The 26,069-nt window shown below is 40.6% G+C and overlaps 2 protein-coding genes across 7 annotated transcripts in view; both read right to left on the bottom strand.

Moving 5' to 3' along the window:
- Nucleotides 1–256: 256 nt before the first annotated feature.
- LOC119776991 (tripartite motif-containing protein 35-like) lies at nucleotides 257–2,016 on the bottom strand. The gene is made up of 2 exons (XM_038275712.1): nucleotides 1,821–2,016; nucleotides 257–1,724 (listed from the first exon to the last, which is right to left on the bottom strand). Exon 2 carries the CDS (start codon nucleotides 1,705–1,707, stop codon nucleotides 316–318), a length of 1,392 nt encoding a protein of 463 aa, XP_038131640.1. The 5' UTR covers nucleotides 1,708–1,724; nucleotides 1,821–2,016; the 3' UTR covers nucleotides 257–315.
- A 4,498-nt stretch (nucleotides 2,017–6,514) lies between these two features.
- The window catches only part of LOC119776993 (poly(rC)-binding protein 3-like), a 133,273-nt gene continuing 113,718 nt past the window's right edge, over nucleotides 6,515–26,069 (bottom strand). For 4 of the 6 annotated variants that reach the window (XM_038275715.1, XM_038275718.1, XM_038275717.1 and 1 more), the window contains exons 10-15: nucleotides 25,103–25,174; nucleotides 19,594–19,635; nucleotides 19,426–19,501; nucleotides 17,412–17,467; nucleotides 12,467–12,636; nucleotides 6,515–8,647 (exon numbers count right to left, since the gene is read on the bottom strand). In XM_038275715.1, the coding sequence (XP_038131643.1) occupies nucleotides 8,215–8,647; nucleotides 12,467–12,636; nucleotides 17,412–17,467; nucleotides 19,426–19,501; nucleotides 19,594–19,635; nucleotides 25,103–25,174 (849 nt within the window). In that variant the 3' untranslated portion in view covers nucleotides 6,515–8,214. Of the gene's footprint in view, nucleotides 8,648–8,684; nucleotides 8,983–12,466; nucleotides 12,637–17,411; nucleotides 17,468–19,425; nucleotides 19,502–19,593; nucleotides 19,636–25,102; nucleotides 25,175–26,069 lie in introns of those variants that run through there. The other 2 variants (XM_038275720.1, XM_038275719.1) reach the window with 2 other exon arrangements.

Below are 26,069 nucleotides of genomic sequence, written 5' to 3'. Positions count from 1 at the left end.
AACAGAAAAAAATTCCCAAAATAAACTACATTTAAACTACGTCTAAACATACAAAATAAACCTGGTGTTCAAAAAGCATCCCCCTGAAAAGAGTTTTTGGAACTTGTAATGTCTGTAACATGTGGTGGTACGCTTTCAGCAATGGTTCCATTCAAGGTGCGCATTCACTATTTTTCCGTGTCGGATGTGTGATATTGTTTTATTCATCTATTGTTGTGTCTACACCATTGGTCTTTAGTTTGCTGTTTCAAACACTGAGTTTCAATCAGTTCAATAAGGTTTCATTTGGACTTTGTGTTCTTCATGCTGAGAACTTCAGAGCTGCTGTTTGCTCACTGAGATCTTCATGGGTAAGATTTTTAATTTATCCACAGTGTTGAAGAATGGAAACATCTTGTCAGTGAAGGTGTGTGTGAAGGTGTGTAGGTGTGTGTTAGTATCCAGATCAGAGAAGGATAGCTTTCCTCTGTCCCAGTCCAGATTCACTCTGATCCTCTGGAGCTTCTTCTGAACTGAGAGAAGTTTGGGAGGAGATGATGGAGACAATGCTAAGCATTTACCTTCATAGAACCATATTACTAAAAATCGAGACCATATGTTTCTATTCCTCTGAAAAGACTCTGCTAACATACCGAACAGCCAGTATCTACTGTCTCCAACATCAACATCCCAGCTGTGGTTCCCTGAGTTAAAGCCCTTAGAACTCAGGACAGAAATACACGACCAAAACCCAAACCTTTCAGGATTCTTAGGAAGCTTCTGTTTCTCTCCAAAAGCCACACTGGTCAGATCTTCAGACATGATGAGTCTTGAACCAGCAGTGTTTGGGTCCAGGATGAGTGGAGTGTAGGACACCATGTTCTTCATGTTGCTCCAGATGTTGAAGGCCAGGTTGCCCAGATGTTTGGCCTGGTCTATCAGAGCTCCTGAGGGCAGCTGTGGATCCTCCAGCAGGGGGCAGCGCTGGACTCTTTCCACTGCAGCCTTGTAGTTGTTCAGGAATGAGACGTCTTCAGCTCTCAGCTCCTCCTCTGTGGCTCTGACTGTGTCTGAAAGAGCTGCTATCTCTCTGCTCAGAGCCTCCATCTTCTCCTTCATCATCCCTCTCTTCTGCTCCTCTTCCTCCCTCAGTGCAGCCAGCCTGGCCTCCTCTTCCTCTGCTAGAAACTGATGAAGCTTCTTAAACTGCTCCTTAATCAGCCTCTCTGTGTGTCGGGCCTGGACCTTCATGTGTTCTGCTGTCTGATCAAACTCCTCCTGAACTTTCTTCCTGAGCTTCAGTTTCTTCTTCATGGTTTCTAGAGATGAACGAAGATTCATTCTGTGTTCCTCTGCAGCTTCATCTATGGGAGCAAAGCTGTGACTTCTGTGGATTTTTGAATCTCTGCAGACGAGACACACTGGCTGCTGATGGTCCAGACAGAAGAGTTTTATTTTCTGAGAGTGCAGAGAGCAGAGATCCTCTGAAGCTCTCTGCTCTCTCTGCTGTAAGAAGGTCTCACACAGGTTCTTCAGAATCAGATTTAATGGTGGGTCATCCCTTGAAGATCTCCTCTTACAAACTGGACACTCTCTTACTGGTTTCTTTCTCCAGCAGTCCTTCAGACACTCCTTACAGAAGCTGTGGCTACATGACAGAACAACTGGATCCTTAAAGACGTCCTGACAGACCGGACAGCAGAGATCCTCCTCTAACCTGGAAGCCATTTAGTCTCTGAGTGAAGCTGAAAACACAGAAGGTCCAGTCAGTCATGGCTCCCCTCCCTCCTCTACTAACTTCCCTCAAAGTGACTCTGAGTGGTGTTCTTGGTCCAACTCACCTTCAGTGTGTGGAGTGTGAGCAGCTTGAAGCAGCAGTGTTGGAGGTTTCCACTTTTCTCTCCTGCAGCTGGACTCACTCAGAGGAAGCTGCTAGTTTGGTCTGAAGGTGAATCTGATCGTCTGGGAGTCTCTCTGCAGGAACCAACAATCACAAACTGCTTCCTGCTTTAGTTCAGGTGTGGCAGGTAAAAGGGCGGAGCTAAAACCGGTTCAACCTGCTGCTTCACCCCATAGATGGTGTGTTTCATTCCAAAGTCCTGAATTCAACCTTTAGCTGCTTATAAATCTCACTAATGAACAGGTTTTATTTTTCTCTCATCAGAGCATAACGTGTTCGTTCAGGAATAATCAGCTGACCTCCACAAAGTTCTCCTCTTCCTCCAGACCTGCTGCAACAACAACTCAGTCTTTGGAGCTAAATGTGGTTCTAATGTGATGCTTTTTGTTTCATTGACTTCTTTTTATCATTTGTTGCTAAATATTACAGAATCAAATGTTTTAATCTCATACCGGGTCAGATCAGCATCACTTGTTAATCACTTCACAGTCAGTGAAGCTGAGATGTTGTTATGAATGGAGCCAAATGGAAATAATCAGTATTGAGACGCTGTTTCTTTGCGACAAGAACTGCTACATAATGGCTGTGGAGAGCCATTTCATTAAATATTAAATAAATAAAAATCCCTGTGAAATAAAAGAAGATAAATATGGTAAAATAATTTTTATGTATTGATTTATTATTATCCATCAAGATATTCAAAGCTGTATTAATTACATAATTTGTTTGTTTCATAATGGAGTATTATTTTGTGACAATTTTACCTTTTAAACCTACTTTACATATATTCAGTGAGTTATTTTTTTTAACTCACTGAATATTTTCTTTTAATTTAATCCCCCCCCCCAATCTTTTCTCCTTTTTTTTTCCTGTTTTTCCTCTTCTGTTCTACTTACATTGCAGTGTCCATATAATCTGTAAAACTCAGTGCATAATTATAATAAAGAAATTTATATGCTCCACTTGTGAAAGTAAAATCTGTTGGGCTCTTTTTGGCAATTATTGTTATTGCCACTTTGTCAGACAGGACACTGTAAAAAGCTTGTGCTCTGAGAAGGTTACAACTACCCAGTTCGAATTCCACTGCGGATTCCTGAGCAAAACTCTTAACCCCCAATTGCTCCCCGGGTGCCGCACAATGGCAGCCCACTGCTCCCCGAGGGGATGGGTTAAATGCAGAGGTGAAGTTATCCAATGTGAGATCAATAAAGTTCAGTTATTATTATTATAAATTGTCATTATGAAAGAAAGCTCTCTTAAAATTGAAATGTTTACAAACATACCGACATGACTTGTCCACTAGATGGTACCGTAAAAAATTAAGATTAACTAAGTGGAAATAGTCTATGAACAACGGCTATGTGCACACTAAAAATAAAACCCACTTACAGTCTTTCATGTTTGAAGGAGTCATGTTTGCTCTTTCACTGCTTTCAATCATTCTCCGGGAAGCAAGAACCTCTAGCTTTGTCTCTGGTTACCATGGTGACAGACCACACCTCATCAGGGATGAATCCAAGTTTTTTTGGGAGCTTGCAAATATCAGGTCATTTAGCCGATCCTCAGCAGTGAAGATGTTCGTTGAACACTTTGAACAGAACAGACGACTAGACTCGGCTTGTTTCGGTGCTCGTTTATTGAAACATGGCATGAATGGAAGAGAGCAGAACCACCAACATATCAGGCTGATCCAGAGACACAGTAGAGCTCCCGGTCCTGACAGGGAAACAGAAATGAACCGGTATTTCTTACTCAGAGAACCTCTAGTCCTAATGGAGTTTTCATGTTCAAGTGCAATATTCATAACTGTCCTCATTTAGTTTGGCAGCTGCGGCTGCCGTTCAGATGTGTGCAGAGAGAGGGCAGCTTCACAGAGAGAGCATGAAACTATTTCACATCCTCTGTGAAGATGCGACTCAGGCAACACCTTCACCCTGCAGAGATCCACTTCCTCTCTGAATCAAAATAAACTTCCAAAATCAACTTCCTTTGGAGCTGAAGCAAAGTGAAGGACAGGATCCAGCGAGTTTGGTTTGTGTTCGCTGCTGCGTGAAGCAACAATTTCTCAGCTGATAGAGGCTTTTTGTGAAATATTAAAGTGAGCCTTGGTTCCTGCAGAACACAGTTCATGTCTCCTCTTCAGGGTGGATGTGTTGTGAGTCCGAGCCGCTGCAGGCGGCATTCCTGTGAACTGGACCTCAGATAAGTTTTTGCATAGACATCAATTCAAGTCAGACTCATGCAGACGAATGAAGGAAAGACAGAAAATCATGAAACAGAGAAAAGAGTGAAGAGAGAAACAAGGAACTGCTCATCAACAAGGTGATGTGACTTTATAAAAATAAGTGAGCTTGTTAAATAGACCACACCATCATCATTAAATATTAATATAAACAGAAACAGTTCCACTTAAATGTGTGTATCTGCTGCTGTAGCTGCTCAGTGGGTTCTGTTCAGTATTGCTTTGCTCCCCAGAGGCTGCAGCCTTAGTGGTTCTGCATGTGTGAGACGTGTGTACGTGTGTGTTGTGCCAGTGAGAAGTTTTGGTGTCTATGTGTGTATTTGCATGTGTGTGTGTTTCTCTGAGTGTGTTAGTGAGGCCAAGCAGACATGTAGTAACAGCGAGGATCCGAAAAAGAACCGTTCCTTGGTTCAGACGGAAAAATTAACAAATTACTGGAAAATCAAGATTTTTACCAATAAAAAAGGAACTCTGCCACAGAACTAGAATAAGTAGACTGCCTTCTCATCATGCCTAAGAAAACATGAGGACGTGTTAAAGGTTTGTTGAATGGAATTTTTATTATCTTTATAGATCCATAATCAAACCATAATTCTAAAAAGTTCTGCTTCAATCATTTGAGGTTTCAATCTCCCTCAAATGTTGTGGCTGCTGGCAGCTTATAGAGAAACAATGTATGAGACAGTTATACTTCCTCGGATTGGGCTTGATAATGGAACAGCCTGTAACTAGTGTGATTAGAAAGCTGCAGCCACACTTAGGATGCTGACTATTACATAACCCATCATATAAAACCCATGCGGTAACACACATTTCTACTTATGTCATGTGAGGAAGAGTGCAGCCCTTGTAGGGGTTCAACAAGACCTTATAATTTATGATTTTGTAGTCTTTGTTCATAACTAATGTACCTATTTAGCTGCATTAATTAGAATAAAGAGAGTTTAAGTTTAGTTTAAAAGTCATCCCTTTAAAGCAGGCATCCCCAATGCCGGTCCTGGAGGGCTGCTGCCCTGCAGGTTTTAGACGTTCCCCTGCTTTAGCACAGCTGATAATGATCAGTGCATTTGAAGAAAAGCCTGTTAATACGCTTTCACCCTGCTTTAGCACAGCTGATAATGATCAGTGCATTTGAAGAAAAGCCTGTTAATACGCTTTCAATTAAAATCAGCTGTGCTGGAGCAGGGAAACCTCTAAAACCTGTAGGGAAGCGTCCCCTCAAGGACCGACTTTGGGGATGCCTGCTTTAAAGGCAGCTGTTATCCCTGTGTGATCACCTCTGGGGTAAAACAGCCTCTCAACAGAAGATAAGGAATAATATTAAGATGTTTTATTTTATTGATAATTGTTTGCATTCACTCTCCTTCGGGATCTAACATACAAATCAACAAGCACATTAAAAAGAAAAGTTTCCCCAAGGCTGCTGTTTTTGGTTTATCTAGTCTTTAATACCACGCTGATTAACATTTTTAAAACATGCTTTTTGTTTCTGTTAAGTGTTTGGCACTTTTGCAGGAAATTATTGATTGATTTAAAATCCTAAAATGCAGGTTAAGGATCACAATTCACCACCTGCAGATCAGTAACTAGTCGAACTAGTTCTAGGTGAGCTAGTTACATAAAGATTTGAGAAGCTAGGATGTTAAACAGAACTCCTAAGTCTGGCTTTATGTTGAAGAGGTTGCCATTTTAATGGGGTTAGTACAACGGAAAATAAGATCAATTATAGCTTTATTTTCACTTTTACTGCACTCCAAATGAGAAAGCTGAGGAATGTTTGACTTTTTTATTGGATTGTAAAGCTGTAATTTTTTTGGTAAAACCTGCAGCTGTCCACCTCTGACAGAACTGGACCTGTTGTGCTGGTGTTGATCCAGATTTTTTTTTTTTTTTTAAGGGTTTTATCACTAGTGGCTCGTTATTGGACAGTAGGCTGACAAGAAAGGGGGTACAACACAGGGAGGGAGACATGCGGACCACAGGCTGGAGTCCAGCCCGGGTCGGCCGCATCAGGACTAAGGCTTCTGTACATGGATCGTGCACGTTAACAAATGTGCAACCAAAGCATGATCCAGATTTTATGCATCTTTCTCCCAACCTGGAAGTAAAAAATCTATTTACTGTTAAACATTTTGGACCTGAACTCTTTTACCTTTGATTTTAGAAAGATTATCAGTTTGCTTCAGGCTTTGATTGTGCTTCTACTTGTTCTAGTTCTGAGTCGGCTGATGGTCCACAATGAGAGGAGAGGATCCTAAAAAAAATCCACAGTTGGTGTTCATGTTCAGTTCTGCAGTCCAGTCTGAGCCCATGAGTGAAAACGCTAAACCATTTATACAATATCCAATGCTACAGTGAAAACGGCAATTGTTTCACACTTAAAAACATAACACAGATTTACAGTCATATTGGAACAGAATTTCATCTAAACCCGTAACTGTAATACTTCTCTTAATAAGTTAAAAAATAACTTAAATAAACCTGAAACAGGCAGATAAAGAAAAAGAACTTAAAAAATCTTTACAACAAAAACCCAACGTGACACGAAGCAGGAAGGACATTTACAACGTATACAAAGTCAGCTCAGTGTTAGTGATCAGTGATAGAAACTCCGAGAGAATATTTCATAACAGTTAATAATAAATATACGAGTATACAGTGGGATAAAGAGCAGTACACGGAGAAGAAGAAGAAGAAGAAAAGCTGAAAAGTCTTTATGGCTTTTACAGGCTGCAAACTCCGGACGCTCTCTGAGCTGCTGAAACAAACAGGGACACAGAAAGGAGCAACACTGGAGAAACTGAAGTTGTGGGATTGTTGGAAAATAAAAAGATGCAGATTCTGACATCCCAGACAAACCAATGGATGCTTCTGGTCAGTAGAAAAAAAATTATAATTTAACATCATATTTGATTTCCCTGAAGGAGCAGAAGATCAAGTCCTAGTTTACTTATCATTTTAATACCTACTGATATAAAAATCCACCAGATGAGTTTGTATTTTTCTCCAATCTTCAGTTTCAATATGGCTACTGAAGAAGAGTGGATTGAGTCTAATTAGGTCTCTGTTGTCAGGCCCGCATCAGTCTGCTGTTTTTGGATGAAATATATCTATTTTCTGTTCCAGATGTCAGAGCCTTTTACCCAACAGAAACTTTAAAACAATTAACCTCAAACTGGTCTGAAAAATGGAAAACAGAAACCAGTTTATGCACACACCAAGACCTCAGCAAGACAATTACAATCTTTATTTAACCTGCTCATATTTTTTTGGACTGTGGGATAATCAAAAATTCAAACAAAGAGAACATCGACCCAGCAGGAAATCAGAACCTCAACAGAGCAGACAGCTGTCAGACCATTAAGCAGCCTTGTTGAATTGAACTGAACCAAAAGTCTTTAAACTGGATTTAGTTAACAGTAAAGAGCAGAACATGGATCAGGTTCTGTTCCAATGTTCGCCTGGATACTGTGTGCAAAAACAAAGCATAACAAGCATCCACAGGTTTGTCTGAATATGAAGGAATGTGTTTTCTTTATTATTGGTTTCCATCAGGGTGACATCATATACAATGGGGGGGGGGGGGGGGGGGGGGGGTCCAGAATCAGTGACCCTGAGATGTAACCACTGCAGCTACATGACGATTGTCAGGTTTTAAAGGATCCTTCGTATCATCAGTGTAGGTTGATATTTTTAACACTTTTGATCAAGATGTTTTGTTTTTTTTTATGCTAAAAGCTAAAATTAGAAATAAAAACAGTCAGGAACCCCATATGCATCAGACCTCACAACAGGCTGTTGTTTCCGATCTCCAAAAATCACCCAAATCTTAATCTTGCTTCTTTTTTCACATAATTCTACAACTGCTGCACATTTTTGCACTTTCTTGGTTCCTATAATCTGCATTATAGTGAAATCATGCATGTTCCAATAATCCCACAGTGATATTTGCTACTGACCAGGAAGGATAGAAAAGAGATGGGAGAGAGAGATGGAAAAAGGATGTGACAGAGTTCAGAGTTGTGGAGGGGAAAGGCCCTTTCAGTTTGAAGAGCAGCCCAGGAGCTACCTCTGACACGCATCTCCTCCTTCATCAGTATGGAGAAAACTTCTGTCTCTCTGGCTTCTTCATCCCATTGGCTGAAGAGATCTTAGCCGTGTAGGATGCTAGTGCAGCCGCCGCGTGAGCTGAGACAGGAACTGCCGCTGTGGCCGCTTGCTGCACCGAGCTCTGTAACACCGGTGCCCCGATGGCGGCCGCTGCTGCCGCCGCCGCTGCTGCTGAGGCGGGAGGGGTGGACAGTGCCAGGTAGGGGATGGATTTCACTCCCAGGAGGCTGGAGAGGGGAAGGGCGTAGGGAGCGCCCAGGATTGGAGCGTGGGGCAGTGCCGCACCCATCGCTGCCAGGGGGGAGGAGGAGGAGGACGAGGCAGAGGCAGGGGGGGCGGGCTGGGTGAAGCTCATGGTCAGGTCAACAGGAGACGACATGGAGGAGGACTGGGCGGTGGATTTGGCGGTCTCTAAACTGGAGGAAGGAGGTGGAGGAGGACAGGGAGGGGGACGGAGGGTTGAGGGAGGACAGGGGTCAGGAGGGTGGGGGCGGGGAGGGGGGTTGGATGGAGAAGGGTTAGAGGGTTAAATAAAAGACATGTTAAAAAAAAATAAAATCAAGAATAAAACTGAATGTGAACCCAAAATGGAACCAAACAGGATCTTTTGGAGATAAAAAATGAAGAACTGACAAAACGTAAAATCAGAAGACAGGTGTGTTTGCTGGAGGTTGCAACAGATTATTGTTGGGGGTTCGCTGTACGGATGGGGGGTGTGCTGTATAAGTTGGGGTGATGGCTTGGGAGGGGGCTTGGGGAGGAGGAAACAAAACCATCACAGACATATTAGCACGGCAGCTCCGTCAGACATGGTGCTGATGCAGAAACAGAGAGAAGACTCAGAGAAACCGTTTACTGCGCCTCTGCTGCGGATCTGTGAATAAACCCAGAGCTCTGAGAACTCAAACCCTGGAGGAAGGAGAACAATGTGATGAATATAGTTTCAACAAACTGTCCAACAAATGAACAACTGGCTTTATATCAGGTTCATGAAAACGCTGCAGTCACTTCCAGCATCATTACACTTCAACCATTTATTGTGCCAGCTGTATTAAACACTGACTGAATAAACAACATATACAAAACTTATTTATAAAGATTTGACAAAACAGGAACCTTTTAGGTTACTGAATAAAAAAAGATGAATATCAATGAAGAAGATGCTAACTGTGATATAGATCTGTTTTTTAGTGTTCTCCAGCATTTAGTGCCGGGAATAACTTTGTACTGTTAGCAACGTTTTAAACAAGAGGTTCTGGTCGCTCCCAGCTAACTTTACAATGTGGTCCAATAACAAGCATTAACTCAAACATTTTGCTTTATGTCCTCCTCTTTTCTAACATTATAGCCTCACCTTTCGAACACGGTACAGAAGTCTGCCATGCAGCACTCTTAAATGGCGGCTAGTTAGGTGATAAATTAAGTTTATCGAGTATTTATATTTATTGATTGAACCCCATAAGATGCATTGTGCATGCTTGTCTTCATTAAACAGTGTAAATAATCCTGGACTGGTTTCTGGATTCATTCGTGTTTCTGCTCCCAATTCTTTTTGCAAATACTGGTGAGGCTTTGATTAAGAATGAACAGCGATGCCCTCTAGTGACCCGCTGTAACATTACAACGCTAACATTACCTCTTTTGATGTTATCAATTAATCAAATTGATTAAATATCTTGGGGTCCTGTTCACCAGTGAGGGAAAGGCTCGGGGTCAAGAGGAGTCAGCTGAGGTGGCTTGGACATTTTTTTCAGATGGAACTTTGATGCCATAATGCAATCACTTTTGGTATTTACTTAATCATATTGAGTTACTTTAACACAATTGTTTTATGTCCTACCCTGCTAACATGAAACAATTCTGTTAAAGTAACTAAATATGAGGAAGTTAATGCCAAAAATGGTTGCATTAGTTTTTTCAGTGCAGGAGGTGTTCCTGACACGTCTCTGCAGGAGGAGACCCAGGGCAAAACCCAGGACATGCTGTAGGGTCTCCCGGCTGGCCAGGAAGAACCTTGGGCTTCTCCAAGTAGAGCTGGAGCAGGTGTCTGTGGAGAGGGAGGTCTGGGAGTCTACTGAAACAGCTGCACCTGCGACTCATGGCCAGCAGATCCCCCCCCCTGGAAACTGCATGTTTAAAGGATCAGATGAAGAGTATGCGTACGAATAAAACTCATTTTAATTAAAGAAAGAAGAAGTCAACAATTAATCGGAAATCAATTATTTGCTTAGATCCCTAGAATCCACACATGCAAAGACCTCCAGGTTGGGTTTCAGACGCCCAACTCTTTTTTTGGTGAGAGACAACGGTTGTAATAACTCACCCAAGTAACCGGGGGCCGGAGCCACAAACCTTAACAGTTTCAATGGATTTCAACTGTGAGGATGTTGCTGTCTGGAATTCTTTTCGATGAATTTAAAAAGAAAGCTGTGCCAAATGTTGTCATGGCAACACTGGGTAGAAATGAATAGACTGTTTCTTGAAATTAATCCTGCCTGCACTCTTATGGCAGCAGGCGGAATGACAGCGAACAATCCCTTTTTGATTAAACCTAGACCTCGATGTCATTGATTGGATGACGGACACCAGATGAGGAGATGCTGGATGCTCTGACAGATTTCTCCTTGTCTGCGTCTGATAAACATGGTGATAAATCAGAACACTCCTACTCTGACCTTCCTTGACCTGACATTTCCTAATAGAGGATGACAAGAATAGCGTGCACCCCCGTAGGTGTTTTCATCACATCTTCATGCTGTTATTTTGTGTTAAAGCCTCAGCAGACAAGGAACTAACACTCCGTATAAACTTACTGACAGACTCATCCTTCACCTGGACGAAGTAATCCAGTGGGGTTATGTTCAACTCTGAGTTACAGAACCCCATCAAGATTCTGTCTTTCCAGCAGAACTGTCAAGTAATTCAGTTTCAATACTTTATCGACGTACTGAAATAGGATTTTTTTTTCTATCTACACTTAATGTATTTTTTTTTCATTAATTTTACGTGCTGGTAAAGATTCTCAGTCATCCTGGTCATTGTCATTGCAAAAAAAGAAAATTAACAATCTGCTGGACTTTGTTTCCAAGTTTGAAGACATTTCGCTTCCCATCCAGGAAGCTTTTTCAACTCAGAATGTCAGGAATAGTGTTGAGTTCCAGGTTTTATACAGCAGCACAACAAAGCCTTGTTTTTGTTTTGAAAACAAACATTAATTTTACTTTGATTCACTACATTTAAACACAAATATCTACACTTTCTATTCCATTGACAAAACTGGCCTCCTCTATACATATCTAATGGCATTATGCAACAGTTGCAACAAAACAGGGAAAATCAAGAATGAAGAGAAGTAAACACTGATAGGGACGTGGATGAAGACAGGAGGATGGGAAGAGGTTGGATCAGATTACGAGATGCAACACTTTCCCATCCAGTTCCCCTTTATTAGATTTTAAATCTACATGTTAATAAAGTTTCAAGTTATATTTAAGTTTTATTGCTATTTGTAGCCGTAATGCTGTGAATATAAGCACTTTAAAATTATTTATCTGCTCACAGAGGACTTCTTATCCTGTCTCAAATTTTGATAAAAATAAAAATAGTTCAAGCCATTTTTTAATGCTCTCTCTACCGATACAGTGAGCAAACTAGGACATTTAACATACTCTGTGTAGAACCGTTTTTTATTATTAAAAGTTTATAAAAGGGATTTTTTACAACTTAAGGCAAAGCTTAATTACTTTTGCATTTCAATACAATACAGAACCCATGCTTTTTTACTTTTTTACACTATTTCTTCTTTTACTTAAGTAAATATACGTACTTTTGACACCTCTGATGTCCAGTCAATTCTTATTCAATATTAATTAGTTCAGAACAAAAACATTTCTGTCAACACCCTAAAATTTGGTCTGAGGAACTAAGAAATGCAGCACCTGCATGACTTGGTCAGAATGTTTTGGTCCAATAGACCCTATATACACTAGAAAAATCGGTTGGTAGAAAAACCATCAAGTTAAAGAGACCATAAAGGAAGGAAGAAAAAAATAGATATATTTCTGTAAATAAAACCCTCATTCTTTATTATGCTTATTTTTTTTTGAAAGGCCTTCTATTTCCTGTGCTTATTGTTGACCTGTCCACACATTATTTTAAATTCTTCAAACATAACCTAAAGTATATGACTGCAGGAAACTCTCTCAGTGCTTTTAAAGCGCCATGCTGCAGCTTACCATGAACTGATTAAATACTGAGCCAGGTTGATGGCAATCGGCGTCCCGGTGATGGTCACGTGACGGTCGCTGCTGCTGTCGATCTGACTGCCGATCTTGATCTGAGCTCCTGACACCTGCCGGATCTCATTTATTTTGGTGCCCTGGCGTCCGATGATTGATCCGATCAGCTGTGAGAAGCATAAAACAGAGAAGACAAACATTAAGGTGAAGCTAACATTGAATTGTGCAAGGAAACATTGTACTCTGAGGATCAGGTTTCTAAATGTTTTTATTTCTGATGTTCTGCACCTCAGTAACAAAGAGGTATGCAGGAGAGAAAAGTGGAAACCTCCAACACTGCTGCTTCAAGCTGCTCACACTCCACACACTGAAGGTGAGTTGGACCAAGAACACCACTCAGAGTCACTTTGAGGGAAGTTAGTAGAGGAGGTAGGGGAGCCATGACTGACTGGACCTTCTGTGTTTTCAGCTTCACTCAGAGACTAAATGGCTTCCAGGTTAGAGGAGGATCTATGCTGTCCGGTCTGTCAGGACGTCTTTAAGGATCCAGTTCTTCTGTCATGTAGCCACAGCTTCTGTAAAGAGTGTCTGAAGAACTGGTGGAGAGTAAGAACTGGAAGCTCATATCATGTTTGTAGGAAAAGATCTGCAACAGATGATCCCCCAATCAGTCTTACATCAGAGAGAGCAGAGAGCTTCAGAGGATCCCTGACAGAGATTCAAAACACATGAAGGTCCAGGCCCGACACACAGAGAGGCTGATTAAGGAGCAGTTTAAGAAGCTTCATCAGTTTCTAGCAGAGGAAGAGGAGGCCAGGCTGGCTGCACTGAGGGAGGAAGAGGAGCAGAAGAGAGGGATGATGAAGGAGAAGATGGAGGCTCTGAGCAGAGAGATAGCAGCTCTTTCAGACACAGTCAGAGCCACAGAGGAGGAGCTGAGAGCTGAAGACGTTTCATTCTTGCACAACTACAAGGCTGCAGTGGAAAGAGTCCAGCGCTGCCCCCTGCTGGAGGATCCACAGCTGCCCTCAGGAGCTCTGATAGACCAGGCCAAACATCTGGGCAACCTGGCCTTCAACATCTGGAGCAACATGAAGAACATGGTGTCCTACACTCCTCTCATCCTGGACCCAAACACTGCTCACCCAGAACTAATACTGTCTGAAGATCTGACCGGTATGACTAGAGGAGAAGAACAGAAGCTTCCTGATAATCCAGAGAGGTTTAACAACCGTTAACAACCGTTGTTTTTTCCTGAGGTTTTGGGGCCTGAACAGAGGGAACCACAGCTGGGATGCTGATGTTGGCGACAGTAGAGGCTGGGGTCTTGGTGTATAGTTTCAGGATTTTGGGGAATCTGGTCCTGTGAAGACATGCTCTGCAGAATCAGCAGGTCCTTCTTTCACAGATCTCACAGAACAGAAGAAGCTGCAGATGATCAGAGTGAATCTGGACAGGGACAGACGAACGCTGTCCTTCTCTGATTTGAACACTAACACACAGATACACACCTTCAGTGATGAGATGTTTCCACTGATTTCCATCAACCAAGAAGCAAATAACCTACCAGTAAAGATCCCAGATCCCTTTTTGTCTCTGAATTTCTATTACTTAAAAAGACAAACATACAGTTTTGAAAGCGTCTGTAGCAAGTTCTGTTCTCTAACATGATAAGTCTATTACAAAAAATGAAAAAAAAAAACAGTTCAAGGCAAGGAGCTGCAGAGAACAGTTTCTGGAACATAATGCTTTTAAAGACTGGCAGCTATTAGGATGGTGTGGGAGACAGAGTACCAGTCTATAGTCATGAAATGATCTACTTCCTGTTTAACCTTCAGAGCAGCCTCAATGAATCAAAATGGATCTCCAGGGATTTCCAAAGCAGAGAAACATTTTGTCCAGTTTGCAGCAGGAGAGGAGATGTGATCACCATGCAAGGGCAGGATGTAGCATGAGCAAGCTTATGTCACCTGCTGTTACTGCTAGAAGGTCTAAGGCACATGTGACCTTATTGCAGGGATGTGAATGTCAAATATACAGAGGGCCAAAAAGAAAAATTGCTTTAAGGGTTAAATGTTTATTAAAACAAATTAAAATGAACAAAGCCTATGGAACCAAGACCGAACACATTGTTAAAAAAAAAAAACAACAAAATATTAATATCAATATTATTAAAAAACTTAAATTATATCAACAAACTTATCAAGATAAATACATAAATGAAAGTGCATGCATTATAAACTGAAAATGCATTACTGTGCTGCTCTAAGATCACTGCTTTCAAATAGTAAAAAAGACTCTTATAAGGCTCTTATCTGCATTTTTCCCCGAGTCCATTCAACTGAAAATTATGAATGAATAAATCACGTCTTGTACAAAGAAATGTACAAATTTTGAGATGAATCATGGCAGCAGATCCATAATTCAGCCAGAGGTTCTTTAAAAAGGAATTTATTAAACAAAAAGCAAAGCAATACCAAAACAGGCTGAAGAATCCAAAGGACTACAGACTCCAGATGTCAGCAGAGGCTGATTGAAGCCAAAATTAAAGGAGTCTGGATGGAGGGAGGGAGGGGTGAGAGAGACGATAGAGACGGACACGACGCTGAGTGAGGGGAAGGTGGGATCCGCATGCCAGCCACAGAATACCGGGAGGTGAACAGACGGCACAGTCAGGGCAGAGGTCCGCACCTGTAAGTAACTTGCCGTCTCCATCAGAGTATCGTGCGGATCCCACCTGCCCCTCGCTCAGCAGTGTGTCCGTCTTTATCACCTGCAGCCTTGACTTTGACATATGTGCCTTATAGGATTATCAGAACCTACTTCATGCAGTCCGATAAAAACAAAAACTACAACTTCTGCTCAGTGCAGATCAAGAGAAAGACGTTTGTACTTATTCAATCTATCCGTGTTCTAAATTGAAGTATTTAAAATATTGACCAAGTCCAGAACGACAGTACATTCCTGTTATGATTTTTACCGTTAGATCGCTAATTAGTATAAAACAAAAGGGCTCAATATTGGTTCAGCTATGACTTCAAATAAAGCTGCTTCAGAGACAGAATGACCTCCATCCTGAAATGGACAGGAAACAAAGCTAAGGATTTAGCACATTGTGCTTTGTTGACTCTTGTGGGGATCAGAGGCCTGCAGGATGCTTTTCTCCTCTGAGAGTCTCTGTTATGTAAGGGCTGCAGGGGAAATCCAGCCTGGCATTGGGGGGTGGGGGACGGAGAACGGGGCAACAGCTATTTCTGGGCGATTCCCTGCTGCCCCTGTAATTAGGAAATCTTCACTGAAGGAGAAAGAGGCAGAGGGCTGTTGTTAAACCGCTAACTGGGAGCTATAGGATGTCATCAAGCTGCTCTGCTTGGCCCTGCTCACTGACTCACAAACAAACGTATCACACACTTTATGCACAGCAGCTTAAAGCTCTCTTTGCTCCGAATTACTCTCCACACACACGTAAGCAGGTCTGCATTTTCAATGTGTTTCACCACAGGAAGTGATGCTGAAATGATCCTTTAAAGGTGGAGAACCTGCTGAGGTGGAGATGATCCCTTCAGGGTGGGGATGCTGTGGAAACTTCCGCTCAGAATACTGGCATATGTGAACGAATATGTTACTTTGCTGCAGTAGATTTGAGTGATCCCTACCTTGCTTCAAAGATGATGATAGTGATGATAATTTAAACTAAGCTCTTAAACAGAAAGGTGTTCATATAGAGACGGGACAGAAGCAGATAAACTCTGATGGTCTATGTCAGCCCTTGGTAACTGGGACGTTCATAGTGTGCTATTAAAGCTAAACAGGAAAGCTACACCAGGAGTGATGATGGATGGATGATATAACAATTCTTTTGATTCCAGGAAGCATTCATTTATTTTGACGTTTTTAAAGCTGATTTAATCTTAGATGTTTAATCATCGTCACTGTGATCAGTGAGCAGGACGTTTTCCCCCCTTACTCTGAAGAAAGCGTGTGGTCATTAACAGGCAATAGATGCCATTGTTGTTTTGCATCAGTCCAGGAGGGGAGAAATGATGCCAGGGCCAGATTTAGGAAATTTGAGGCAAAGACAGGCATGGGGCCATGAGAAGACAACACGTAAAACAGACCCATTATATAGATATAGAAATTTTAATAGAATACGCATCCATTATTTCTTCTATATTTTGCCCCTCTCTTCTTGTTTTTTTCCTGTTTTGTGCTCAGCTGACTTTTCATATGGTCTCAAAAGGAATGAAAGATATTTTTTCCAAGCGCTAAGCTCACTTAGCTGATTGCTCCTTCCCGTGTTTCCAAAAGTAAATAACCCAGTCCTTCTTTTCACTGTAGACCAGCCATGATCTGCTTCTCTGTTCTCCATTTTGCATTTGGATGAAATAATAGCTGCATGAATCATGACAGCAGACAAGATAGAGGAGAGCAGGAGGCGGGGTTACCAATTTACTCGCTCTGGAGAGCAGAGTTCGCTGCTTTTAGATGTTGTCGCCAAAGTCTCCAGCAGCAGAATAAGTTGCTAGATTTGGCGCTAGGTGCTTTTTGAAATCAAAGTGCTAAAGGGATCAGAAAAGTCGCTAAATATAGCAACAAAAAAGCTAAGTTGGCAACACTGCAATTCGCATAATTTGTTTTCAAATGGTTTGCTGCTGTCTGTTTGGACCTTTCTGAACATGTGCAGCAAATGGACTGATCCAATATGATGTTTTGTCAAAAACATAATTAATGTGCACAAATAAGGAATATATTAATATTAAACATACATGTAAAAGAGTTTGATGGGTCCCCCCGGAACTTGGGGCCCTAGGCAATTGCCTAGTATTGCCTAATGGTAAATCCCCCCCGGACTGATGCTCTGCTTTAGTGGGCTGAAGTAGATGAAGGACCAGGCCTAAGCTAAAGGGCTGTAACTTCTTGGTTAAATTTAGGTTTTACTCACATCGTTTGGAATGAGGAGCTCCTGAGATGCGGTTTGAGAATTTGCTTCGACTGCTCCTAGGAAAAGAAAGACAGACGGATCATTGTAATAGGACGAAACCATCCAGAACAGCAGTGGTTCTGGAACAAAAAAGGAAAAACTTCTTTCACTGGAGCACAACCTGAATCCAAACTGGTAGCTATGCGTTCAACACAGAGAGGTTATTAAAAGAGCTAACCGTTCCTTCAGCTGCTTAAGCTACATAATGAAGCTCCAAGTCTTCATGCTGCAGCAGAGCTGCATGTTCAGTCTTGGTGCTACCATGGTTGCTTCTGAGAGGGAAAATTGACTCCAGATCAGTTAGAATACTAAAGCATCAGTCAGCAACAAAATCCATTTATTCCCCTTTTTACCATTTTTCCGATTTCTCCTTCTTGCACTACATGCAGGTTTGGTTGCTGAGTTCAAACAACATGAAAGTTCCCTGTTTTCAGTTTCATACAGCAGAAGCAGCCATGAGATGATATTTCATGAAAGCCTCACACTAGACTAGAAAATCAAATAGGTCATTCAGCTTTGTTTGTTTTTCTCTTCAATCTTTCTCATGCTCTTTATGTTCCCTTCCTGTTTATAGTTTTTCTCTCTTCCTGGTGCGTCTCTACATCTGCCTCTTTCTTTTCAAACATTCCTCTGTTGTTGTCAGTTTTGGTCTGATCTTTCTCTGCAGCAGAAATATTGTCTTATTCAGGTGTTGCAGAACTGCATCCTTCATCATTTATTCAAACATCTTCATCCTTTAAAAAGTTTTGTCAGAACCTCTGAATAATCAGCTTGCTTCATCACTCATTGCATTTCCAGCTTAGTACCTCAGAGCCTCCCTGATGTGGACAGAAACCCAAAGTGAACGGCAGACGTTAGAGAGCAGCTTGACAGCCGGACCATCAGCCCAGCTGGAGGCTTCTGATCAAAGCTCTCAGACATAAATTAGTACTCAGAGCTCTGCTCTGACATAAAGATTACACAACAGTTAAATTATTCTCCAACAGAGAGCATGCGAGGAACAGGAAGGACTGAGATGAGCACCACATCTGATGAAAACTACCTCTAGTTGTGAAAGATCGCGGGAGGTTAGAGAAGCTGTGAGCAAACACATTAAAGCCAAAAAAAATTATGTTTTCCACATAGGTTGGCAAACCTATGTGGATTTTAAACTCCATCAAATCTTTAAGAAACTTAAAATCTGAAATCCAATTTTAAGATCCATGTTTGTGGCTTCTGGCAGATGCTAACCTGCAGGTCATGCGATGCCAGCATGGGGTTAACATCTGAGATGGGAGCAGCTCCATGGTACCAGATGCTTCAATTGGTAACCACAGTTTTCTTTTACTTATCACCTCCAATGGGAAGTTTGCAACAGCGCCTCCTACTGTAAGACAATTTTCTCCAAATTGGCTCATAAAAACGAGTTTCCTTTCTGTGGTCTTTCTGAAAATGTGTTCCACGTTTTTATGGAATGCACAAGGCACAATTTTTAGCCTTTTATTTAGTGTTTTTAGTCTTTTTAGGACGGGTTTAACGAACGCCCTTTTTATAGGAGGAGTTTGCAAGAATAGGAAAAATAGGCCAGATTTTCAATTTTTTACTCAGTGAAGCAAAGATGGCTATTTACTTGTACTGCAGAGACAGACTGCAGGCGCTGTGGAAGTGCAACGTTAAATCCAGAATAAGGCTCACTTCCACAGAGCCACACAGAACATGGAGGATTTTATCCAGCAGTGAGGTTTTAACAAAATTGTACTGTGTCAGATGAAAGACAACTACAATTTAAAAAGCTCCTCATTTAATGATTTTTAGCTGACACTGGTTTTTAACTTAATGGTGATTTTTAATTGACTTTGTTTTATATCAATAATTGATACAATTTTTTTAATTGTTTAGATAAACTGCTGGAATCCTAAAAAATCCATGAAAATGATCTAGCAGTGAGTAAACGAAGATGAGATATAAGCGGAAATGTTTTTAGTTGCATACGTACCAGGCAGGACTGTAGCTGACTGGCTGATGGACGCCAGGCCCTGTTGCTGCATCGACAGCTGCTGCAGTTTCAATAACTGACACAGAAACAGAACAGAAGATGATTGAGTCGATTGACCTGAAGAGGGTTTTGTTTGTCAGAAAATACCATAAAACCAACTGATTTTACCTCTGAATGTGGGAAACCGTAGTGGCTTTGGACTGCATATGTCTGGAATAGAAGAGGTAGAAAGAAAAATCCTGTTTAAGGTTTCCTGCTTTTAAAAGATGCGGGGGGGAAAAGTTGGACAAAGAGACAAAACATGTCAACTCAGGACACTGCAGCTTCTCAAGCAGCAGAAAACTCATTAAAATTGACATTTTTACTTAACTGAAGGAAACTTGAGATAACACTTTAAAGGAACTAATTCAACTACATTATTTTAAATATACCTAAGGGAAAATAAATAATGTTTTATTCATAAAGAAGATGAAAAGTGAAATTGAATTTGTGGTCCAACAGTTCAGGTTTGTTTGTGAAAAAGCAAGAAAAAAAGCAATAAAATCATACAGGGACACACAAGACAAAATAATTAACAATACAAAGAACAAAAATAATATGCTAAGAATAAATAATAATAAACGTCAGAGATGCAGATATCTAAAAACTGCATGTTGAGATTAAATAAAAATGTCTGAGGTTTACAAAACTAACAGAAAAATAACATAACAGTTAAAATTAACAACATTGAAAGGGAACACTTATTAGGCTAATTATTGGGGGGTTGCTCCTTTTCCCAGGCAATTAAAAATGATCATATGAATATAAGTATAACAGTTAGGCACTAAAAACTGAAAGCTACTGACTGACGGTAGGTTGGAGGCTGATGGAACCCAGACCAGGAGAAACAGCAGAGCTAATTCAACATTTAAAAAGAAAAGCTCTGAGGGAATCATGGAGATGTATCTGTACCTGGTTGATGAAATCTGGCTTTTGTTTCTTTTGTCGGCCTAATTAATGAAGTCAGACATCTATAAGGTTCTCTGCGGACTTCATTAACAGCCATGAGTGTTTTCTGGTGTTACATAACCATCTTCCTGCACGGATTTAACCTTTTCTGCACATACCTTCTGCCCTTCTGTGGAGAAAGCGGAGGCTGGTGCAAACACTCTGAAAGAACCTTTACCATTAAACTACCTTTACTGCTTTTGTCTTAAGTAATGAGTAGGGATGGGCGATATGTTATCATGTGCGATATATCGTCAAAGAAATTCCTCATGGTAACAATTTGTCATCTCGCGATAAAAACGATAAACTCTCGCCGGTGACGTATACTGCGCGTGACACACCTGCAGTACAACTCACGTGAGAGCCATGCGCAAACAACAAGCATGGCGGAAGGTGAAGGAGACGTGCCCCAAGACCTGGTTCCTAAAAGAGGCTCCAGCTCCGCTATATGGAACTGGTTTGGATTTAAAAAGTCTGATACGGAGCAGAAAGTCGTAATATGCAAAGTTTGCAGACAACCTGTGACGACAAAGGACAGCAACACTACCAATTTATTTCACCACATAAAACACAAACCGGAACATGATGCTAGCCAGAAAACGCGCTGCGATGCAGCAGAAGCCTCGACTTCAAAAACCTCTATTAAGAAACCGACTGCCACTCAAACAAAACTTGCCGACGCGTTTGCTGCTAAATAAAAATTTTTTATTTCTATTTTAGTATTTAGATTTTTCTGTTTTTTCCCCTTTATTTATCATGCCATTTGCACATTTTTGTAGCCCAACAGCAAAAAATGTTGTTACAGGTTGATATAACATTTGAATTTTATTTTTAATGAAGTGAGTGTACTGTATGTTAAAACTTGCACTGCTATTTATTTTTCCAATATATGGCATGTTCCAGCAACTGGTAATTTACACATCTATTTATATTAGGAGGTGATTACTGATTAGTTTTAGTTTTCAGTGAAATACTTTTAAGTTCTGTTTCTCAATTTATCCGGTTGTATTTACAGTTGCACTACTTTGCAACTTTTATAAGCCAAGTTATATTTGCTGTGTAGCATTTAAATAAATGTGAAATTTGTTCTCATATTTCAGACTTGTTTGATTGGTTTGATACATTAGGCTGATATTGTGTTTTTGCTTTGTTTTTTATCGTCACTTATCGTTATCGTGGTAAAACCTAGAAATTATCGTGATAAATGTTTTAGTCCATATCGACCATCCCTAGTAATGAGACCCAAACTAAGTTCTCTCTAAGAGAAAATCAGCTTGAAACAGACTTTTCTGGTTGCTTTTTATCTCGGATATCAGATTATTAGGTGAAATAACGGTTTAATTTAACTGTTAATCAGACAATTTTTGGATTAGAGGAACAGAAACTCTGAGCTTCATGTTGATGGAATTTTCTAGGTTGATTTAAAAACTGAAGAAGTACTGAAGTGATCATCCTAGTTATGTACGTAAAAACAAATCTAGAAATGGAATGGGAGCACAGACATGATCCTTGATCTATGAACCCTGTATCATCTTCATATAGCTTATAAAGTGTTATTTAAAGTGTTTGCTCTGGGTGATCTCTTCTCAGGAAAGAATTAGGAAGGGAAAGCTTAACGATGTAAACACAGAGCTTCCCTGTACATTAGGAACCTCAGACTACTTTACAGTCCTGACAGCCTTTAGCCTTATGGAATCATTATGCAATGCACATACTAATGGGTAATGCTTGTTACAATGGAACTACAGCCGACCAGAAAAAAAGAACTACAAAAACGAAAGGATAACACTCTCCATTATAAAACGCAAAACATATGAAGGTGTTTCCATGTTAGCACCGGTCGCACAGAGCACATATGAAGAAATAATGTATTTTTGCTAAGCTTAGTGAAGTGGGCTGTGCCTATTTGTCCTGTCATGCAAAGGATTGTGGGAATCCGTATAGGTCCTGAGTGCTAGATGATCTGAAGCTCCCTATGTTTTGCTTCCTTTTCCTACTTCTTTCCTTACCAGCAGAACTATTCAGACAGCTCTTATTATGCCTTCACCTTTACAGTAGCTTAAATGTCCTTCCTCATTTGCAGTATTTGCATGGACCCTCTGATTAATAAAACTTAAACTCACCAACATTTATCTTCCTGTTGTTTAGATCAACATCAACCAACACACTGAATGTGTCATGAATGCTACACTTTCTGTTCATTGTATAAACTATGTTTATAGGTCTGAGTTTATGAACCTAGGCTGGAGCACTGATAGGAACAGCTGATTTTAAACACTGCCCAGAGCGTACATTGCCTTTCTTTGAAACTAAAGTTTATAAATCACTGCACTGATGTTTTTACAACTGTCTGCAGGGACAGTGAGACAATCCCATAAATAAGCTGACCTGATAGCGTTTCATCAAAATTTTACTGTTTTTAATGGAACCAGTAGAGAACTACCTTTAAAATCAGCTCCAGTTCCATCCTTTAACCTCTTTGGTTGAAAAACCATTTAAATGTTCTTTTCTCTTGGTTTGTTCCACTTGGTACCCCCAACTTGTCTCATGTTTTTTGTCTAGTGGATTTTTCTCCTTTATAATTCTGTTCTACTTGAGGATTTAATCCCATCTTAGTTTTTCCAGCCAAACTGAAGAGAGAGGATCGATTAAAACAAAGACTTTGAGAACTGCTGAAGCTCTGGGAGAAACTTTTCCTCTGTTATTTTGAGCGTTACTGAGATGATTCCATCTATTTCCACCACTTTTCTGCTGCATCTCTTCCGGGAGGCAGCTTTAAATCCAACTGTCCTCCCTTCAGAGATGTTATAGATGTTTCCATGACTGTCGACCTGCCACCTTCATCCTGCTGAGCCCCAATTGGCTCAGGTTACTGTTGTTTTAACTGACAGCTCTGCTCTCACTGTGCGGCTAAAAGTGGTCGCTGCATTCAGAGCTGTCAGTGCGATGGTGTAAACTGTGCTCTGTTTGGGTCTTTTTTAAACCAGCTGTGCCGTTTGTCAGCCTGTCCACCTGTCCTCTTTGTCTCTCAGGGGACAGTCACGTACCTGTCTATCCACGGGGGAACCTTAAATCAAGTCAGCTTCATCAGTAACTGGACCATTCGGTTCATTAATTTTCAAGTCAGGGACAACTTTGGCATCAGTCTAAACTCCAACATGTTTGGGTGGGGCTGCATGTCTCACATTTTTTCTCTGTTGGATGACCCTCTGACAAAAAATGAACTCCAATACGTTCTGACAAGTAGTCAAAGCTTGTGATGTCACCAGGCAGATACGTTAAGGGTTTTTTCTAAAGCTTCAAAACAAGGGAGCTGGTTTATTCTCTGCTGATATACCTGTAGGGGGTGCTGCAGGGTCACTTTTAGGGGCTGTCAGCTATCTCTACATGCATGGCCTAAAATGTGGTAAAGAGGCAAATAGAAGCCTTGATCAGAGATGATTGTCAACCTGGAAGAATCCGTCTGTCCTGCCTGTGAGTAGGAGGATGAAATGGATCAGAGTGGAAAGGAGAAGTTCTTGGTCCATCTATATTCCACCCCTCAGCCATCGTTATGAAATATGGATCCTAAAAGTGTGAAGTTCCAAATACAAGAACCAAAAACAAGCTTCTGCTCTTCTGCAGCCTGGTTTTTCCTCAGGGATGAGGAGTGGCGCGGATGGAGGTTTCTGAAGATGGATGGTTAGAAGGCGGTAATACATATTTTGAGTCCATGAGAAGCACTGAAAGCCCCACCAACAAAAAGTTCTTCATTTGTGCCTTTTAAGAATAATAGCTGTACACAAATTGATCTGGAGAAAAACCATTTACTTATGAATTACGGTAATAGTGAACTGTTTCCCTCTGGAGAGACTGTAGAACCAGGAGCTGCTGAAGTCCTCATGGCCACAGTGTTTAACTTTTCTTGTCCACACAGATCCTCCATCATACTCATGCTTCTTCTATTTTAAATATCAGATAAAGAGCCTTTCTTCTTTTACTTTAAATAAATAATCATCTATATTTAAAATGGCTTCTTTAACTGCATGGTGTTTTGGAGCAGATCAAACAGTGTCCTCATATAGCAGAGTTTTTAAAGGTGGATGATGAAAACTAAAATGCAGAGGAGGGATGTGTGCATTTTTAATGAAGACATGAACAGCTGCAGCAGAAAACCTACAGTTCATCTCTGTGAAACGCTGCGAGGATGCAGGAGACGCAGTTTGGAAGCAAAAGCAATCTGACTGGAAGTCTGCTTTCGGACAACAGGGTTCGGATGAGAAGCTCACCTCAGCCTAAACATCTGACCGACTTAGATTGTTAACTTCTGTTGAAATTTGTAGTTGATCAAAAGAAATAGTTTTTTTTTGCAACATAAAAAAATAAAGCTAATTGTTAAAGCTAACGTTTCACAATAAAAATACTATTATAGATAAAATATACAATCTGGAATCGATTAGGTAAATCCAGACTGATGTGACTCACTTAAAACAAACTCCTCTATATATCTGATCCAATATCAATAAACAACAGAATGATGTCATTTCTGCTTCTATACAGAATATTTAAGCAGTCATTTTATGATTTAGGTCAAAACTACCTGCTGTCCTCGACGCCACGAAGACTGATAAAATATTAATTTTCTTTTTTATAGGATTAAGCTGAGGAGGAAGCAGCGAGGAGCGCTGATATTCCGACCTGGACCACCCACCTGCTGCAGGTCCAATCCTCCCTGTGCCACCGAGAACAGGGGGTGAGATCCAAAGTCCGAAGCATCAAACACCTTCAACCAGAACACAGAGACAGAAGCAACAGTGGAGTTAGAGCTCCTTAAAATAGATCAGGTCAAACAAAGAAGATGATGTTCAAAAGAGACAATCTTCAGCTTAGATTTTCAGCGATGATGAATCAACGTTGAGAATCTGTTCTGAGATCCTCCACAGTGTAGAGCCAGGAAAAAAAATCTGTCATGAAAACCTTTGGTCTGATCAAAACCTCAGAACTGGACTTTAAGTTGCCTAAATGCTCTAAAGAAGAGCAATGAGAAGAATCTTGAAAAATGGAAATAAATGGCAGATAAATAAGAATTCATATTTCCAATTAAAAAACATTAAAGATTGGTATTTAAAATGATTTCAACATCAGTTGGTCTTTTATTACAAAATACATTTATATTCCTGGAATCCCTTTTTTGCTACAACTTTTTAAATTATAACTTTAGAAACAGAATCAATAAAACACAACTAAATAACAGTAAAATAATTCTTTAATTTCACTACAAACTGAACAAAATTGTGAGGTAAAAGAAGCATGGATGCACATTTCCTGATAAATTCAGAAACGTTTTCTTAAAAACTGATCCTCAGATCATTAAATCTGGTGATTTTTTAAATAGTTTTGGCTTCAGAGGATTTTTATATGAAGCTGAAAATCGGGCTTCAGATGATGCAATGCAAACTATTGTTCTGATGGGGTTTTCTGAACATCAAATCTGACCTTCTGATCCAGAAGAGTTTTGGTCTCAAACAAAAAGAAGCTCAGCTAATTTATCTGTTTAACAGCAGCACCTCCGAGCCTCTCGGCTTTCATCCATAAAAAAAACAAACAGCAAAGCGTCTGCCTCCGTAAGATCCCGGTTCTGGTTCAGTGGTGTGTGACCGGGAACAGACAGATCCCTG

The sequence above is a fragment of the Cyprinodon tularosa genome, unplaced genomic scaffold (genome assembly GCF_016077235.1).
Source record: "Cyprinodon tularosa strain WSP-4 unplaced genomic scaffold, ASM1607723v1 ctg975, whole genome shotgun sequence".
In the NCBI taxonomy this organism is placed as follows: Eukaryota; Metazoa; Chordata; class Actinopteri; order Cyprinodontiformes; family Cyprinodontidae; genus Cyprinodon; species Cyprinodon tularosa.
Note: the sequence above shows the minus strand (reverse complement) of the source record. Positions and strands in the feature narration are given on the sequence as shown.

Excerpts from the sequence above, each read along its gene's own strand:
- LOC119776991 (XM_038275712.1), bottom strand. The coding sequence starts at position 1,707 with ATGGCTTCCAGGTTAGAGGAGGATCTCTGCTGTCCGGTCTGTCAGGAC.